Genomic DNA, 21,040 nt, shown 5'->3' with positions numbered 1-21,040 from the left:
AAAGGTTTATCTTACCATATGCATACATACGAAGAAACAAAGCAAAGTACACTAGTTGATTCATTTATTTTTTATTCATAAAAACTATATTCCGGGAAAAAATAATTATTTACTTTTTGATTGGTAGTCACCACAATCATGATATAAACTATACGCTTTAGAGGGCGACAGACATGGAATTTTAAATCAGCCTAAAAGCGGACACTATAACTATATTTCTACTAAACGTTGGGTGAAGCATATTTAGATAAGCTCTCCAGGTGGGTCCTTTTTATTGTCAATTATTGAAACTACTATACCCCACTATATAACCAGTATTTAAAAAAAAAAATACAATTGTTAATACATTAAAATTACTTGTGATGGCGCTAGTTACACTCTGTTATGCGTGATTAATATAGAATAGAATGACGTAATGCATAAACGGCATAGTAGTAGAAAGATTGGTAGGCCTATTTGGGGTTCATAGCTAGTTATTTAGTTAGTTAACAAGCCAGATTTGCTGTAAATAAAATATGAATGATTTAGCCGATGGTTGTTAATTTGTACCTGTCTGCAGAAGCTTATTGACCATCATAGAATAATTTTCTGGGGGAAAATACATCTTTAAAGTTAAAACTTACATTAAAATATTATGTAGGTCTAATGTTTCTAAAATCCATGATGGGACATGCTGAATTTTGGTAGTTCTTTCCATAATTGGTGAAGATAATGTTTACATATAATGATATACTGTATTAAGCTAAGCTGCTTTCTCAGACTAAGGGACTGGTCATGTTAATTAAGATAAATCATTTATATATTATTTGTATTAAAATTAAATATTTAAAATAATTTTGCTCCAAAAAAAAGCCAACTGTAATTATTGCATACATTGTTCTTTAGCCTAAACGTTGTAGAGGCAGTCAGCCTCCTTATTGGGCTGAACATTAAATATTTATTAATTTATGTTAAAATAATTTTCTTTTAAAAAATATTGTAAAAAATGAAAAGCCCACTGTTATTGCATACATTGTTCCTTAGTTAGCTAAAATGTTATAAATTAACATATGACTCAACAGGGAGTACATTCAGTATCAATGCATGTTCCTGAAAAATGTGTATTAATTTTTAGTCGCTTACAACCGCGACTCGATTACGGACGGTAAACACTAACTCAAATTTATATGTATATAGCTTTGTTACAGTTAGAAAGGTACAATTTCAGAAATGATAGACCATACCATTTTTTTACATTCTAAAACGTTACCAGATAACCTAGTACATTAATTTAACAATGCATTAATCATATGAAATGGCAATATTTAATAATAATAGATTTATGGTTTATGTCAGCATCTCTCAAAGTTTTGGTGCAGGATTTCGTGAAACTTTTATCTCTAGAATTTAATGACATGCGCTGCATGTATGTAAGGTCAACCGGTCATAATTATGTGGTAGGCTAGCCAGTCATAGAACTTGTTAGTTAGGCCTAAACTTTTACATTACATAATGAAAAATTGTGAAATATATGAACAGCAGAATAAAAAAAAAGAATTAAAAAAAAAATCAATCAAAAAACAAAACAGACTGATAAAACTTTTCTCTGCAGGCTAAATTTAGCGTGCAGGTGACTGATAAGAACCATAGTGTTTGGTTTAAAATTCAAATGAATAATTTAAAAAAATATTATTTTATGAAACGAGAAGAATTTATTTAATATGTTTTGGTTATTCAACCTTAGCCTTTTTCTTCAAATATTCGTTAGTAACGTTCCAATACCAGAACATTTGAAGAACTATTAATCCACTAAATGTAGATGAGCTCATAAAGACACATACAAGGACCATGTCACCTGTTTCCTGAATGGAGGTAAATATCCGTGCTACGCTACCCAGGAAGATCAGTACCATTGTGATGGCTGACAATTGGCCAGTGTGTCCATTACGTATATTTGTCACAATTTGGATCATCTAAAAAAATAAAAGTAACATTTTCAGCGGCACACCTGGGATTTTAATCCTGTGTCAAAAGCAACATAGAAGGAGGTGGGATACAAAAATGATTTGCTTTCCCTATGTACTTTTCCTACTGGACTTTTTTCCTGAATACTAGAAACTTTCCCTGTATATTAGAAACTTCCTACTAAAACTTTCCCTACACACTGGAAACTACAATATACAGGTAACTTTTCCAAAACACAGGAAAAGTTTCCTATATGCAGGAAAAGTTTCCTGTATACTGGAAACTTTTCCTGTATACAGGAAACTTTTCCTGCATATAGGAAACTTTTCCTGTGGTTTCAGTATGCAGAACAATTTTCCAGTATACAGGGAATGTTTCCAGTATGCAGAAACATTTCTAGTATGAAGGAAAAGTTTCATGTATGCAGGAAAAGTTTCCAGTATGCAGGAAAAGTTTCCAGTATGCAGCAAAAGTTTCCAGTATACAGGGAATATTTCCAGTATGCAGAAAAATTTCTAGTATGAAGGAAAACTTTCCAGTATGCGGGAAAAGTTTCCAGTATGCAGGACAAGTTTCCAGTATGCAGGACAAGTTTTCAGTATGCAGAAAACGTTTCCAGTATACAGGAAAAGTTTCCAGTATGCAGGAAAGTTTTCAGTATGCAGGAAAAGTTTTCCAATATACAGGAAAACGTTTCCAGTATGCAGGAAAAATTTCCAGTATGCAGGAAAAGTTTCCAGTATGCAGGAAAAGTTTCCAATATACAGGAAAAGTTTCCAGTATACAGGAAAAGTTTCCAGTATACAGGAAAGTTTCCAGTATGCAGGGAACGTTTCCAGTATGCAGGACACGTTTCCAGTATGCAGGACAAGTTTTCAGTATGCAGCAACAGTTTCCAGTATGCAGAAAAAGTTTTCAGTATCTTTCTGTCTGACAGATACTATGTGAAAAATCTATGCTAATCTTACTATGACCTGTGTTAAGAATTGCTTGTTTTATCAGAGGCTACACCAAATGTGAAATATAATAAGTATTTAGTGCCTAGCAGCTCTACTTTTCAAAATTGTCTAAGCTCCACACCAACCATGGTGGGCTTGTCCTGCTGGAGGCTTATAATTGTGTTTCATATTTCAAAGTATAATAAGTCCAATTTCCAGGGATCTACCTCAACCATGATATGCGAGTCCTGTAAACTTATAATTTTATTTCATATTTCAATGTATTAAGTGCCAATTTCCAGGGACCATTTCATTTTTCAAAATTGTATTCACCTCAGCCCCAAACATGCTGAGGTACTGGAGACTTTGTTTCATATTTCAAATTATAAGTGCCATTTACAGGGACCAAGCAGCTCTATTTTTCCAAATTTTCTTAGTCAACACCAGGGGAGTAGGTCGGCCAGACACCTATCAGCCTACGCCTTTGAAAACTAACTGTGAATTTTAATCGGATATTAATATATTGTGACATGCAGTACTTACTCTAGAGACAATCATAACCGGCATGTTACAAGCCTGTAACGTTGCTAATACATTGACTGGGGTGAGGCCAGATAATAGAACATACATGACACCTGTGTATATAACCAAGTAAACTACGGCATAGGATGACTTCTTAGCATACACCAAACAGAGGACAATGATAATACTGGTTTGAATAGCTAGAAACAATGCCTCGCCCCAAGCACTGAAAATAAATTATTAAAACTAATGATTAATACCTGTAATGTATACAATATCTGTTATGTATTGTTTTTTGTATAAATGCTGCCTTTTTTTCTTTGCGCATATGCACATACGGTTTAGGCCGAGCCTTCCTTCTAATAGTAGCGGATTAATTGAATTAGTTATTGTTATTTAATAAATAATTAATGTTATTATATGGAATATGCAATGGAAACAAATTTATATTTTCATTCTGTGAAAGATGAAATATTCCTTTAGTAGCATAAAATAACGAATTTGATAAAATTTAATTCAGTGTTGGTTAATTTTACATATGAATATAATTAGTACTACATACGTGAATGGAAAACTTCTGGCAACGGCATAAGACCATGAGGATGAGATTGCAAACATCTCCAATAGGTTGCCTGGTACACTGATACCTTCACCACTTCTTGCCTTCATTATCTTTAGCATCTGAGGAATCTTAACTTATAAATTAAAGAAATCATACAAATAATTAATTCCAAGGTATAAGTAACGTAGCTCGTATTCTCAATGTTATATAAATCAATAATTAACATAAAAGTGTACAGCATTGTATAAACATGGATCTCGAGTAAACCAGCAGTGGAGTCAACTGATACTAAGTATCCGTCAATGACGGCCACGTGTCTTCAGAAGAAGACTGCTACAAGAACAGTAACAGGGAGATAACTCAAGATTTGATAAAACAAAATATAACCTCCCTCTGGAAGAACAGTTTAAAGGATAAAAATATTTCAATAAGAAATTCTTATGGAATGATTTTTACCAACCTGTATAATGATGAGGGTATGTAAAATAAATGAAAATGATAATATAATAAAAAGGAAAAATCGTAGAAATACCAACATTTTACCATGATAGAAAAGTATATAGAGGGCGCAAATTGAATTGGAAATTTTAAGACGGTATTCAAAACTATAGAGGGCACATGTTGTGCTGGAAACTAGTTTTAATAATTGCAAATATATGCAAGTTTATAGAAGGTGATGTATGTTATAGGCAAATACAATTAAATAACTGTTTTTCCTATATCTGGTAATGCCAGGATGCACAGTTCAATGACATTTGTTTATACACAGTAGTAGCGAGTATACGCAGTGAAAGGTTTAAGGATGTTAGTCTGAACATGCATTTGGTACACTGTGGTTTGCAAAAGTAATCTTGAAAAGAAGCTCAAAATCTTTTCTTTTCAGGATAATCATAATCATATTAAAAGAATTTATTTAGTTTAAGGTTTTACGGTATAAGATATCTGCAAATTATTATTTTAAATTACATTAGTAGTACTAGTAGTAACTTTACATACAGCTTCAGTACAAAGACTACACTAACTCTTACCCATTGCAGAGCCTGCAATGATTCCAATCCCAAGACCTTTTGTTAATGCAATCTTCAGACATGTTTCTATAACAACAAAAATAGTAAGATTTAGATACATTTTTAGCTGCTTCTGTTGAAAAATTAATTGCACAAACAAATAAGAGATGAGGAAGATTGTGATCTGAGAGTGAAGAAAGTCGCACACTTGTTAATTACAATAATTATTTAATATTATTTACGATCTATTTAAATTATTAATTTTTCATGTAATATAGCCTATACTGAAAACCAACATGCTGATGCTAATTAAATAAAGAGTGACTGGAATCTAACAGTATTTAGTGGCAGAGAGTACATTCATGAGAAGAAGGAAATAATGGATAGTAGAACAAATAGGTGGAGAAATGTTGAAAACAAAAGATATTTTTCTTTTTACTTTTGTAAATAACATAACATAAATCTCTTTATTAATCTCATAAACAAACAAAAACAAGCAAGGAGTAAAACATATTTTTAAAGATGAAAAGGACCTCCAAGAAACCCTAAGGAGCTTGTGATAGGAGGCGCACTAAAAACTAGTTACATTAAGTAAGATACCGTAAAAAGAATAAATAAATAGACGAATAGACCATTAATTATAACAGGGGACGTGCATTGTTAGGGAATACCATTGCCAGGACAACCAAATACCAGATGAGGTTTGAAACAGAAGCAGAAAGGTTAAATGAACCCACATAGGCCTACATACTGTGTACATTACATTATACAGTACATACACATACATGCATGTAATCATGGCATAATATAGACATTAGCTTAGTATAAATTAATAAAAGAAAGTTTATATTTATTCAAAAATAGCCGACGATGAAGCTTGTTTAAGCGTGGTGTCAATGCTGTTCAATATTTCATTTGCATTATCTAACATCATAAAATAATCATAGTTAACTAAGTTAATTCAGTAAAAGTTATCTTTAACAATATATTTAAAGATGTATTGTCCCTTGAAACACAAAAAAATGAAGGTCAAAATATTCTAAATTTAAATTGGCCATATCAAAGTAATATTAAAGTTATTCACTTTAAGTCGAAAATTCGAGCTAAAAGCAACAAGTTTACATAATTAACAGGTAAATTAGTTTAACTACATTTCGTCTGGAAAATCGTCGCGAGTGAAAGTAAACAAGAATTTAAAACCATGAGTACGCATTATGCATATGCTAATTATGATTGTTTACAACTCGTCACGGTTGAGAAGGTATTTTCACACAGATCGTGAGGAAGTTTTATGATTATGCATACAGAGTAGTCCGGACAAGCGCGTTTCATTATGGGGTATGTTTTGATCGAAAACTTTGACTGGAAGTCAGAGTTATTTTTTTAACAAAAAAACGTCTGTATTTCAGTTAAATGATTTTTTTTTCGAAAAATTTGTGGTGATAGTTAAAAACTATTATGATACTTCACAATGACCCACCTTTTTTCGAAATCTGTTATTTTTTTGGAATTAGTCAAAGGGACAATACATCTTTAAAATTATAAAATATTAAAGTATTTATAAACAGTAAAACTAAAGGGAAAAGGTTCAAGGAACTTGAAAATCAAAATTTTAGTTTAATTGAACTTTTGAATCCATATTGCACATTTGTAACTAGCTATTATAATACAGTAATTCCAATTGCTTGATAATTTCAATAGAAATGAAGTAATTTTTGTATGTAAATATTTATAAAACATCACAATTTGTTATTTGTGATATCAACACTACAATAAAAACAAGTAAAATTGCTGGTACAATTTGTTTAATTAAGGAATAGCAAAGTATGAAGTTTATTATGCTGGTATACACTGCAATAATGTACATACTGCACAGTATGCAATAGAATGCATTGGTTGATTGGACATGTTCTTTTTAGAAATCAACTTTTGGAAAAAACAATTTCCTAACCCCAGTTGCGATTTTTTAAATGATTAATTCCAAATTTGATAGACAAAAAAAAGATGAACATTTTCATAACTTAGTTTTGACAGCACAATAGTAGTATCATTTCAAAACAATTTTGCTACACCTTTTGCAAAATTCTAGTAGGGGCCCTAGTAGACTTAGGCCTAGTAGCCTAGGAGGAGTAGCCTAAGTAGGAGTACTATTTATTAGGCCTAGACTGGCTAGGCCTAAGCCTAGTAGTCTAGCGGCTATAACTAGTCTAGGGTCCTACTGTAGTGTACTAACTAGGCTAGGCCTAGGTAAGTAGAACAAAAATACGTACGATTGGCAATCCTTATCGAAGTATCTATTCCAACGTGATGGCCTGTATATTCATACTTTCTTTAAAAACAGTAATAACTAATACCTCCTAGCTAGGCTTCTACTAGACTAGGCCTACCACCTAGGCTAGGCCTAGCCTACTACCTAGACCTAGCCTAGGCGGAGGTAGTAGGGCCCTAGGAAGCTACCTAGGCCTATTCCTAGCTAGCCTACCTAGGCCTCCTAATTAATAATCTTATCTTACCATTAAAGAAGTTGAAATTAATGAAAAACTCATCATAACACTGCTGCGGAAGAAATACTAAAACTAAGGAAGAAAACAGCTCTTCTAAAGATGCCATTGCAGGCCTGTTTTAAAACGAAATACCGACGGTTACGACACAGCAGCGATTGGGTGTGTGTGACGTGCAGCGCATGCAATCACATGTGCTGTTTTCGGTCTCTATTACCGTCAACAACCGTCAACCACCATCAACAACCGTCAACTACCATTACAACCGTCAGTGGCGTATCCAGTGGGGGGGCCGGGGGGCCCGGGCCCCCCTGATTTTGTGTCCGTCGGCACATCATCGCGTCCGTCGGCAAACAAAGGTGCCGGGGAAAAAAATAAAGTTAGGCAAATAAGAATAAACTATTATTCTGACAATAATTGAACTGTAAACATAATTCTTTTGAGTGTTTGTTTATTTACATATCATATCATTCCCTTCAGATCAACTATTTTTTATTTTCATTACATCTAACCAAACACGTAAAAAATGTGGTTAAAATATCTTATCATCTAGCAAGTACGTACGGCCGTACGCGCTAGATTGTTTACTCAAAAGTCTTTGAACGGTCCGGTGACCTTACCCTATTCAACCTTATTTTTGCAGTTGAGCCTCTCATGACCTGGGATTTGTATGTCTTCCAGTTCCACATGCCATGTGCTTTTTTCTCTAAGATATATTTATTATAAGTGCCAAAAACCCGTTTTTTTTCTCGATATGAGGCCTTTATTATTTAAATTTTTTAAAGAAAAAACACACATACCATAAAAAATATCCATGTATTTCATTTTTGGAACAGAATATCCCGTGAGGCTCAACTACAAAACCACTATTTTGTGATATGATGTCATCGTAAGCCAATCAAAGCTGAGCTTTCTCGTGATTGGCATTGCTCACGGTTGAACTACACAAAGTTAGAGCAATGAATTTGTCCGAATTCCGTTAAGTAGGCCTAAACAACTTTAGGCCTATATATTTTATAAGCATTTAATAACATGTTTTATTGATATATAAAATAAATTACTAAAAAACTAATTATATGTAATTATTTTAACCAAAAATGGCGTAGTTAATAGAATTGTCGATTGAGGCCGCAAATTGTTTTACTTCTTTCGTGGCTAAAAACGATCATTTTCGGCGATGTTTTAGACCCTATATTTCGAAAACTACAAGTCAGATTTTCCTAATTCTTTCTTTATTGTAATATGAATACAACATACTAACAGATAATGTTTGTTTGGTTTTAATTTTGCATCGTTATCCCATATAAGGGGACAATATGACTATGCAATCCTAGAACATATATTGATCAGGTATGTACAGATAATGACACTAATTTTGTCGGCAAATTGGCAATTCCCGGCCCCACCAACTTCAAAATCCTGGATACGCCACTGACAACCGTCTACCATAAACTCAACGCAAAATATGGGGCGCATTACGCAGCAAAAGTTTCATCTAAAATACATCTAGTGTTAAAATACAAGTGTACATTTTAAAATACAATGTCTTATTTCTTAATCTTGAAACATAGGCTTTAGTAAATTATTTTTGTATCTAAACCCTGCTAAAGTTTCAATTTTTTGTTCACACACGCACACCAAATTAAATCATTATGTTCATTTTGTTTGGGGTTTTTCTGGTTCAGTGGAGTGTGTGGAGATTCTACTGTAGTAAAAATAAATAAAATAGAAGTTCTGGTACGTAATTAATGAGTCATAGATTTAATTTCAGTAGATAATTCTGAAATTTACATGCTCACTTTAAAAGTATACCGGTATTTTACAAAAGTATCCTAACCTTAACCCCTCTATGTAAGTATTTATATGGCGCCCTACAAAGCATTATAATTTAAAAAAAAGTTTATTCGAGACGGGTTGGTGAGTCTTGTCCAACAATAGAGAGATTTTTGTCCAAAATGGGGATTTAAGATAGATCGCTATATCGTGTCCAAAATAGAGAAACTGTCCAATATAGAGAAATCCTGAATCCAGAATAGAAAAGTGCTGTGACCAATAGAAAAACTGACCAATATAGCTAAGCCCATTTGTCCTAAATCGGTAAATTTTGTCCAGAATAGATAAGTGCTGTGTCTAATAGAACAAGGCCACATACATGGCTGCAGTCGCGTGCTCAAATTCGAGTCAGTGTTTACCGATCGACCAACCTACCAACCGGCCACCGACATGGGAGCTGTAGAGTCGCGTTTGCACGCGACTAAAACTGTCCAATATAGAGCGAAGCCTGTCCAAAATGGGGAAATTTTGTCAAGAAAGAAACGTGTGTTCAAAATAGAGAAACTGTCCAATAATAGCGAAGCCCATTTGTCCAAAATGGGAAAATTTAGTCCTGAATAGATAAGTGCTGTGTCCAATAGAAAACTTCCCAACATAGCGATGCCTATTTAATTGTCCAAAATATGGGATTTTTTTCGAGAATAGAGATAGTGCTGTAATGATATCGGCGGTTGTTGGTGACGCACAACCACTCCGCTCGCGGAGGATAGTCAACACGCGTTTTAATCGTGTACATGACGATTATAGGTGTAATCTGTGATCTGTCTTTCTTGTCTAAACATATTATAAGAAATCAGAAAAACAAATAAGAAGACTTTTAATCAACGTACAGGAGAAGTTTTTTAACAACAAAGCTCATTCGTTTGCTAGGCAGTCTATAGGATACCGTAAACACATATGCAGGGCAGTAGGAAGATGGTATGTACAGGCGACTGATATGCAAATCACATAGCGATGAAAGGAAGTCAAGGAGACTCACTAAGGCTAGGAACGCTCAACTGCAATGGTCTCGTTACGGCCTACACAACTAAAATCGCAAACATAGCTACAGATATGGATAACTCTAAGATAAGTCTAGGAATCCAAGAAACACATTTGAGAGAAGAGAAACTAACAATGGTAGAATCAACAAACGGTAAGAAATTTCAATAATTTAATGCAGGAGGCAAAGAACCGGGTCCGGGATATGGTGGAGTAGGATTCATGGTAGACAATAATCTTAAATGCGAATTCAAACCAATAAGCGACAGAATATGCATGTTAATTGCAAAACAGGAAAATAAATCGTATTATAATAAAATGGTTGTAATATGCGCGTACGTCAATACCCTTAAAGTAAGCGAGCAACACCCGGATCGAAGAAGAACTTTTTATGAAGACCTACAAAATATAACAAAATGTGTAAATAAGAGAGATATTCTAGTGATACTAGGAGACTATAATGCAAAGACGGGAACAGGCCACAACGTATACCCACAAAATATAGGAAAATTCGGAAAGGGGGAACTAAACAGCAATGGTGAGCACCTTTTAGAATTTACTTGCAGGAATCAAATGTTTTTAACAAATACATTTTTTAACCATAAATTATCGCATATCGCTACCTGGCAATGTCCGGAACGAAAAACCTCAAAAAGGAAGAATCCAATAAGGAACCAAATAGATTATGTGATGATGAGATTAGACCACCGTAGTTTTGTAGAAGATGCCAGATCGTATAATGGATTAATAACTAAAACGGATCATAGATTAGTGATAATGAAACTCAACATAAACTGGTACAAGAAAAACAAGAAGAAAACCACTAGAAAGAAATTAGACTTTGACAAATTTCAAAATGATAATATTAAAGAGCAATCGCAAACGAAAGGAAATAAATGCCGCAGAACAAAGCGAAAAACAACTACTAAATGACATTAAAGAGATAGAAGAAAGCAAAGAAGACTCCAATAGAATGTATAAAGTAATCAGGAAAATGCAACAAAATAAACCAAAAGTACCACCAATCGTAGTCGAAGGCGAAGACGGAATAACAAGTAATGAAGAAATTACAACACAGAAAATAACACAGTTTTTTTAAATCATTCTACAGTAAGGAAAACCAATCTGAAATAAATGTTGAACCAAGTGCTATGAACGTGCCATTTAATGAAAAGGAAGTAGAAAAAGCCATAGCTAAACTGAAAAATAACAAAAGCGCAGGAACCGATGAAATCAAAGCAGAACAACTCAAGTACAGTCCTAAGGAACTAAGACAAATCATTGCTGATTTTATGAATGAGATTTCAGCAACGGGAGTTTATTCTAAATAACTAAATGAGGGCATACTAATACCCTTACAGAAGCCCGGGAAAAAGCGCGTACCGGTAGAAAACTACAGACCAGTTATCCTGCTAAATATGGTACGAAAAATTATTGCAATCTGTATGATTGGAAGAATAAATGAAAAGATCAACCGATGTATACCCCCAACCCAATGTGCATATAGAAAAGGCCGCAGCACCACAGAACTGGTATTCAGTGTTAGGTTACTAGCAGAGAAGGCGATAACTTCAGAAGACTATGAAACATATATGTATGTATGTATATGAGCAAGGCTTTCGATTCGGTGAACAGGGGGAAACTATTAACAGATCTCAAGAAGGTCTTGAATGATGACGAACTACATATGGTCTCACTTCTATTAAAAGACGTCAAATTGAGTGTACGATGTGGTAGTACAGTAGGTGAATCTTTTACAACCAACATCGGTATTCCACAAGGAGATTGCCTGAGTCCAGTGCTCTTCACTCTTTATCTTGCAAGAGCACTGGAACACGATGATGAAAATCAACAACAACCACCACAATCATCATTCTTCATAATGGATCAACAATATGCAGACGACATCGGTTGGGTGGCAAATTCAAAAATGCAAGTCGAAGAAGTTAAGAAGACCATACCTAAGAAACTAGAAAGCAGAAACCTAATCATAAACAACACTAAGACAGAAGAATATATAATCAAACGAAAAGGAGACGAATCGTGGAAAAAATGTAAATATCTAGGATCGTTAATTGACACAGATAACGATATGAAACGCCGAAAACAACTCGCAATAACTACAAAGAAATTCCAACAAGCAAAAACTTATCACTAGAAATAAAAATGAGACTATTCAATGTTACACGTCCGAAGCATATTCGTGTACAACTCAGAATTATGGACAATAACCAAGAAACAAGAGGACGAAATTGACTGTTTCCATAAAAAATTATTAAGAAAAATTATAAAAATTAGTGGCCGTACACAATCAGAAATACAGAACTATACAGCAGAACGAAAGAACTAAAATGGTCAAACATAATAAGGAAAAGAAAATACAAAATGGACCGGACATATGCTAAGGCTTCCGATGGACACTCCAGCCAAATTAGCGTTGACAGAATCCATTAGAAAAGTTAAAAGACCAGTTGGCAGACCAAAAACTACCTGGATAGGAAACATAAACAAAGAACTCAAAAAAGCAAATACATCGATCGCAAAGCTAATGACAGACCATCAGACCACCGAAAGAGAGTCATGGAAACGATTAGCGTACGCAATGTCTACCCAAGACGAATAGCGTAACGGATGATGATGTAATGATATAGAAAAATCCGATTTGTCCAAAACTTGGGAGGAAATTTTGTCCAGAATACCTGTAGTGAAAATTGGTACTCTCGTTTCCAAAATAGAGAAATATAGTCCAGGAAATTCGTATCGTACTGAGGATATAAGGCGAGATGTTTTAAACTACATTTGAAACACTCTGGAGCGGCTATACTTGCTAGTACAGAGAATTAATCTTACGTTAAATAACAACGTGTGCTATATAAACAATATTCAACTGTGGTTTAAGATTCTAAACACCATTGAACTATTCGGGTGACGGTTGAACACGAAATTATCTAGCCACCTTGCCATTGATATCTTGACATGCAATGACTGAAGCTGACCGTCAGTTTTTTCAGTATTGAGGCTGGTAAATAATGCACAATATTTCAACTAATTATTATTGATTTGTGTAGGTCTTTAAATAATGCGTCATCAAAAACGAAACCTTTTTTGCTTACCAAAACGGACTAACTAAATAATATTGAATAAAATAAGTTTACTTTATGATACTTAATGTATGCTTTATATTCATTGAATGGAGAGAATATTTTTATTTGCTTTGCATTCTACCCTAAAACTTATAATAATTTTGTTTCTATAATATAGCTTGGTCAGCATTTTGTAAAAGTTACTATTATTTCTATGTTGTAAATATTATGTGCTGATTTTAAAGAGCCACTGTTTTTTTCGAATAACAATAGCGGACACTTCTAAATCTAGCTTTCCTTCTATACCTTCAATATTACGTTAATGGCCTTCGCCTTCACGATGTATAGATTTAAGGACATAATGTATTGGGTTTTGTTTATCCGTTCACTGATTTCATTGCTCTCACTAAAGATCTATCACTCTTTCTCTATGACAATTAGGTGATAGTAACGCTGTTTCAACCTTACTCCAAAAGAACGCCTGTCCTTCTGGGTGTTTATCCCACTCTATATACGTTTTCTTGGTCAGGATCTTATGCAAAAGTATCGGCATGTGTTTAGATGGCACCTTCTCCAGTAACACCACAACTAAGATGTCTTCGTGGTTTTCAAACATGCGCATGCGTGCCATCTCCAGCTCAAAGTAGCACCACTCACTCTTTGCAAAGTTTCTAGAAACCACAACTATTACCTTTCTGCTATATTTTACAGCATTTGATATGTTGTTAACAACTGCTTCTCCTGGCATGAAATCTCGATAGTCGATACAGAGTTTGTAATTTCGGTCTTCTAACGATGGCTGCAAAACTCTGAGCACCCAGTCCTGGTCTTTGCTGTTATAAGATACAAAGGCGTCATATCGTATGTCGTCTCCGTTGATTGGAGGAGGTCCTTGATTTTTTATCATTTCATATTGTTTGCGAAGGCGTCTTCGTTGAATCCAGAACCTGAATTATAATTAATATCATTAGAATCTAATATTGTTTATATACATTTCCGCATCTACACTATTTTCAATTTTTTGGTCTTCATTTATATACTTTATCATCGTTTCTTCCTTAAGCTTAGTTCTCACTTGGAAGCAACACAAAACAACCTAAAATACTGATGAATGCTGATGCAGGTTGCAATGACATATATGCAGCGCAGGTGAGTTGACCATCGTAAGCAATGATCCATCTCATTGCGGTCCGGTGTGTTGAATCCAAGTAGGAACCAAACCTTAGACGGAAGTTGATATATTTTGGTCTAGGTCTATAGAATTATTATCTTTCAAACGTGATAAATACGATTAATTACCCATGCATGAAATTGTCGAAAATATAAAACTTACTAAAAAACATACTGTACAATATGTGATTAATGAATAAACACAAATATGGCATTACCTTATATCATATCTATAGTTATACAGAAGAATTAGAATGATGACAATTATAACACCGATGGATGCGGCAGGTATAACAATCTTCAAAATCTTGATAAGTTTGCTGCATTCAATACTTGCCGGATCAAAATCTAATAACTTTTTGTAGCGATTCTTGTCATCGTTACATTCTGTGTTATTCAGCTTTTCAATCGTGACATTTGTCGCTTGAATCCAGTTTCTAAACCAAACAAGCTCACAATCACACAAAAATCTGTTGTATGCAACATCAAGTTTCTGTAAACTGTTTAGACTTTGTATTCCCACATGTTCCGATATAACAGACAGAAGATTGTCATTTAAAATAATTTTCAAAATGTTTTCAGAGCGTTTAAATGCTTGATTTGGAATATTTGAAAGTTTATTATTATCCATAAATATGTAGTTGAGTAAGGGAAGATTTTGAAAAGTATTGGTAGGGAACGATACAATATTATTAGTTGTAATGTGTACTTCTTTCAATTGTTTACAGTTCTGGAAAATGTTGCTTTCTATTGTTGATAAGCCAGAATTTCTTGCTTGCAGTTTCTCTAGAGAAATTAAGTCTACAAACCATGAAGCCAAAAGTTTATTTAGATATTTGTTTTCGCTCAAGGAGAAATACTTAAGTTTCCTCAAACCAAAAAAAGCATTCTTTTCAATACTAGTGTATGTTAAACGGTTATCATCCAAACAAAGAAATTCTAGAGCAGAACTTGTAGTGAAAGAATTGTCCTGTAATGATGTAATAAGGTTATCTTTAAGGCTATAATAAAAAGCATCGGTTGGTACTGTTCTCTTTGATGGAATGGTTCTTAATAATAGATTTGTACAGAGAATTTTGTGAACATAATGCAGTTCATTGCCATTCCATTCTTTACAATATTTGCAGTGACATCGATCAGGACATCGTATCTCACTTGCATTCTGTGTTCCATTAATATAAAAAGGATTATATTCATAACATTCTTGTAAAGTCGAATTTCGGTAGCCATTAACAATTACAAACAAATTGAAAACCAACAAGAACAATCTCAAGTAGCTTGACATCTTTAACGTGAAGAATGGATCATATGTACCACCATCAATCGATTTTCTATTTTTATATAAAAAAATAAGAATTACAGTATTATCATTCCGTTATTTTTATCCTTGTCAACTTAACTGTTACATTGATACATAACTATTGATTATTAAATAGTAAAATACCATTTTAGGCTAGACCAGCGTTCCGCAACCTTTTTTGACAGCGACCCCCTGATCCTATTTTGGGAATTCCGCGACCACATTGTGTATTTAAACCATGAGTGTAATTCGGGATGGATTTGTTTCTATTGAATGTTCATTGTAAAAGTTCCCACCGCTGGTACATCAAAGTTCGTAGTTTTCCAGTCAAGCTACACACTCATTTGCCAAAACTACAGGAAAATAGTGACGGAGAACCAGTTGGTAGGTTATTACATCCACGTCCTAAATGGGGATTCCCACTTGTATATTAACAAACGAACTATGCGTCATCAAAAGCGTCCATTGTCTCGTCGTCGATTCCAAATTGTGTGCACGCTACTCACCTCAACATAAGCGAGAAAACTGTAGATGTAAAATTTCACATCTGGATCAGTGTATAATTGATAACAAGTTTCAGTATCAAAAACAATTTCGCGACCCATCCATTTTTTTTCGCGACCCATAGGATGCGGAACGGCGGGCTAGACAATCTAGGAAAAAAACCCAATGTGAATTAAATTGCAAACTGAGATGTCTTTTTTAAATGATCATGATATACAAATTGGCTGTATTTGTTTTCTTCCCTTTTGTTTAATTTGCTTTATATTTTAGCTTTGTTTTTTATTATTATACACCTGAACCTTTATAAGGAATAATTTCATAAATCCTGCCATAAAAAAGTTAGACCTGTTAAGGAAGTTATTTGAGTTCCCAGTGTGTCACATTTATTTGTGTATGTAAAGCTAGGATAAATACTGTAAAAACCGTTGCTTTCTTATTGCCTTTTCTGGCAACTATAAGTCAATACATATCGTATCGGTTATGTCGATTAGTTATTTTTTTTTTCTCTTTTGTGGCGTTAACCACTATTTATTCATTTCATCAACAGATTAATACAATTATTTCTAATAATAATAATAATAACTATTCATTGTTATTCTTACTTTTGTTTGGTTTATATATATATATATATATACTTTTTTTTTTATTTTATCAACGTTACTGTTCTCGGAATCAGAACATTAATATTTCTTTTCTGTTATCCACCTTTTTTCATAATTTTCTAGTATTTTTTTATTGTTTTATTATTCTCAACATCTAAAATTGTGAACACTTAACTAATAAATGTACTGTAGGAGATACATTTACTAATGTTATATAGTTATTTTCGGTAGTATTTTTTGACATATAATTCATTTATACCCTATATACAGATTATATACATTATTTTAAAATACGAATATAAAAAAAAAAAAAAAAAAAAAATATTAAAAATGCTTTTCTTACTCCTGTGTCTAGTTTTATGTCTCATGGTTATATTTGTTTGCTTATCTTCTCGTGCGTTACTTATGTTGCGTTACGTTTCTTTTTTGTTTTCAATATTAATTTATACAATTTTTTTTTTAATTGATATTTCATGTAAGGTAAAATGAAACTGCCCATGTGTATTATACAACATTATTATGTAATATATTTTAAATAATCAGATTCACATCAATATAAATTATGATAGGTGGTTAAGGTAATATCTTTTGTTTTTTTCCGCCATAAAAAGATGAGACAATGATCCGGTCCATTTGTTTACATTTTTCAAAGTATGTGCCTTGTAAACGCAGAAGCATCCAATAGAGAACATGTGGTCTACATATTTGTTTCCTGTACCTAGTACAATGTTTCGATAATTTGCCTCGATCCCAAATTTGTGCATGGTGTAAACGTTAATATATTCCCATAAGGGTTTTACTTCAGTGCATTCATAAAAGAAATGGGCATCATCCTCTACTATGTTGCATTGTAGGCAAGTATCTGTGTTGCTTATTTTCCATTTTAACAGCCTTCTTTTGGTAGGTGTTATACAATGCAATAATTTGATGTTCAACTGTTTAAGTTTATTATCTTTAATATCTTTAATTTTTCTTTTCCATGTTAGAGACCAATCGTTCTCCATGTTAAAATATGTTTCCCATTTTGTTTTACTTTTGGATGGTTCTAGACATTTTTCCTTAATAAAGAAAGAGCATATTTGTTTGCTACTCATATTCAAACATCGAACGTGTGTTGTTTTTGAGTGCTTTTGGTTTTTATCCCTTAAAAAGATTTTCTCTTTCCATTCTTTTGGAATTGCGTTTAATACAATTTGCCATTCAGCAATCCAGTTTGATTTATACCTAAGCATATCAAGTAATTCATTTGCGTTAATGAACCTATTCTCAATTACAATATCCTTAATATTTCGCACACCTGACCTTATCCAGTTTCTAAAAAATAATGACATGTCATTGTATAAAATCATTTTGTTATACCAGAGTTGTTGATGCAATATATCATCATAACATAATTGACGTTTAGTCATACCACTATTAAGTTTGACTAAAATACATAGTATAGATTTATAGAAATCGGGTATGGCTTTAAAAATAGCATTTTTCTTATCAATATATGATATGTTTTCAATAATATCTTTTGGGCCTATTCTATTAAAATACGTGTTTGGCAGACATTTCCACTTTGAATCCTCATTGTTATACAATCTTTTAAGCCAAGATATTTTTAAAGATTTAACCTGTGACCTGAAATCAGGCGCTTTAACACCACCACTTTCATATTCGTATCGTTTATAAGAACTACTCTTTTAACCTTTTCTCTTTTTCCATCCCACAAAAAGTCAAAAATTATGTTATCAACACGTTTTAGAACACTTTCAGGCGTGTCTATAATACTTGCAACATAAACAAGTTTCGACAGGCCAAGCGTCTTTAAGATAATTATTTTTCCAAAAATGGTCAGATTTCTTTTTCGCCACGATTTAAGCGTGTTTTGTAACGAATAGATTTTTTCGGACCAGTTTTTAGCAAAACAAAATTCTTTGTCATGGCCAATATAAATACCTAAAACTTTAAAACCGTCAGAAATCCAATTAATGTCCAATAGGTTGTCCTTTTTCTTCCATTTTCCAAGCCACATGGCATTTGTTTTTTCTTTGTTAAGTCTTAACCCAGATACACTACCAAATTTGATAACAACATCAATACACTTTTTTATGCTGTTCTCATCTTTCATAAATAAGACCGTGTCGTCTGCAAGTTGTGCAATTTTGACCTCGACAACTGGGTTTGGTAAAAGTATACCTTTAATAAGTTTATCCTGTTTTATCTTTAACGCCATAATTTCAGCGACTAAGATGAACAGAAGTGCGGATAAAGGACAACCTTGTCTTATACCTCTAAACATTTTAAAGCTTTTTGAGCACCATCCATTGTTTAAAATAATACATTCTGTTTCAGCATATAGAACTCTGACCCATGCAATAAAAGACGGTCCAAAATTGAAATGGTACAAAGTGTTAACAAGAAAAGTTCTGTCTACTGTGTCAAAAGCTTTTCTAAAGTCTAAACTTAATAATGCCCCTGATAACTTGCTAGTATCCATATATTCAATTACATCTTCGATCAATCTGATGTTTTCACCACCAAAACGGCCTCTAATGTACCCTTTTTGATCATTACTCACAATTGTTTTAATAACATTTTGTAGCCTTTTTGTTAAAACAAAGGCGGCAATTTTATAGTCAGTGTTTAAGAGAGTTATGGGTCTCCAATTGTTTAGGTCTTCGTGATCACCTTTTTTAAATATTAAGTTTATTACTCCCCTTTTTTGCGTATTTGATAGTGCTCCATTCTTTAAACATAGATTGAGAGCATTGCAGACTAATACGCCAATCTTGGGCCATAATGTCTGATAGAATTCTACCGTGAGACCATCGGTACCGGGCGCTTTATTTAGTTTCATACTCCGTATCGCTTCTTCGCATTCTACGGAGGTTAATTCTCCTTCACATAACCCCTTTTCAAGATGTGTTAACTTTGGAACGTCTATTAAATTTAAATAATTTTGAATATCATTTGCTTGTATGTCCTCTTTTGCATACAACTTTTCAAAGTGTTTGACTTCGTCAATCAGGATATCTTTAGTTTTTTAGATTAGTTATTTTTATCAAAAAGTAGTATCTCTTATAATTGTAAAACTAGAACTTTTCTTCCCGCACCATTCTGGAAACAACCAGACTTGAATAGAATTTTACTAGTATCCTAACTTACATGATTGAATCCTTTTTAATATCAATATAGAATAATAGAATAATAGATAAAAGATGATTATAGAATACCTACGTTTGATTTTACAAATGAATTATCCATCCATCGACGGTAATGTGTGTGATCCTATACTGATCCAACAATTGATCGGCTGGTAGATTATTTTGTTGGGTACTTCCTTGTCGATGAGATCTAGGATGAATCACACTAAACTTTCATTCTTTAAATTCCCATTGTGGAGTTCAATTGTATAGGCCTACAGTAACTATACGTTCGAGTTCACAAATGAATTACGTATTCGTCGACGGTGGTTTGTGGGTTCATACTAATAGTTCCAACAATTGATCGGCTGGTAGATTATTTTGTTGGGTACTTCCTTGTCGATGAGATCTAGGATGAATTACATTAAACTTTCATTCTTTAAATTCCCATTGTGGAGTTCAATAGTTCCAACCATTGATCGGCTGGTATTAATTTTGTTGCAATTACTTCCTTGTCGATGAGGATGAAGCACACTGAATTCATTCTTTAAATTTCCATTGTGGAGTTGTGGAGTAAAAATGTTTACGAACTTCATTAAATGATTATATAATCTATAAATATTATGTATATAAATTATATAACCTTCAAACTATCGTTTGGTCGGGAACCCGGAGGCATTATTTTTTTTCCTATCCAATTAGCCAGAAATCATGAATAATTCATTAGAATAAAATGACATGATTATAGAACATTATAGAGGGCGCTATATAAGCATGCAGGGAGATTAAATAATTTGTGTAAACAGCGTTTGCCAACCGAAATGTTTGGTCTATTGGTAAAAGCTTAAAACCTACTACAAATAATAATAATATTTATTTGGAAAAAACACTTTTTTAACAGTGGCACACATGCGTAGATGGTGCGTCCATACCAATTACAAAATTCAATACAAAAACAATAG

The 21,040-nt window shown here is 33.3% G+C and overlaps 3 protein-coding genes across 4 annotated transcripts in view; 1 reads left to right on the top strand and 2 right to left on the bottom strand.

Moving 5' to 3' along the window:
* The window catches only part of LOC144842012 (uncharacterized), a 188,997-nt gene that overhangs the window by 146,022 nt on the left and 21,935 nt on the right, over positions 1 to 21,040 (bottom strand). The window lies entirely within an intron of this gene.
* On the bottom strand, positions 56 to 7,645 carry LOC144841904 (mannose-P-dolichol utilization defect 1 protein-like). The gene is made up of 5 exons (XM_078698195.1): positions 7,487 to 7,645; positions 4,995 to 5,060; positions 3,967 to 4,099; positions 3,426 to 3,630; positions 56 to 1,952 (listed from the first exon to the last, which is right to left on the bottom strand). The coding sequence occupies exons 1-5, from the start codon at positions 7,581 to 7,583 to the stop codon at positions 1,710 to 1,712; spliced, it is 744 nt and encodes a 247-aa protein (XP_078554321.1). The 5' UTR covers positions 7,584 to 7,645; the 3' UTR covers positions 56 to 1,709.
* On the top strand, positions 11,889 to 12,446 carry LOC144843414 (uncharacterized). The gene has a single exon (XM_078700199.1). The coding sequence runs from the start codon at positions 11,889 to 11,891 to the stop codon at positions 12,444 to 12,446; it is 558 nt and encodes a 185-aa protein (XP_078556325.1).

This window comes from Antedon bifida, chromosome 5 (genome assembly GCF_963402885.1).
Source record: "Antedon bifida chromosome 5, ecAntBifi1.1, whole genome shotgun sequence".
Lineage (NCBI taxonomy): Eukaryota > Metazoa > Echinodermata > Crinoidea > Comatulida > Antedonidae > Antedon > Antedon bifida.
Note: the sequence above shows the minus strand (reverse complement) of the source record. Positions and strands in the feature narration are given on the sequence as shown.

Coding starts and splice junctions, on each gene's coding strand:
- LOC144843414 (XM_078700199.1), top strand. CDS start 11,889: ATGTATATGAGCAAGGCTTTCGATTCGGTGAACAGGGGGAAACTATTA.
- LOC144841904 (XM_078698195.1), bottom strand. CDS start 7,583: ATGGCATCTTTAGAAGAGCTGTTTTCTTCCTTAGTTTTAGTATTTCTT. Junction 5,061..7,486: donor TAATTTCAACTTCTTTAATG/GTAAGATAAGAT, acceptor TTGTTGTTATAG/AAACATGTCTGAAGATTGCA. Junction 1,953..3,425: donor CGGTTATGATTGTCTCTAGA/GTAAGTACTGCA, acceptor TTATTTTTTTAG/ATGATCCAAATTGTGACAAA.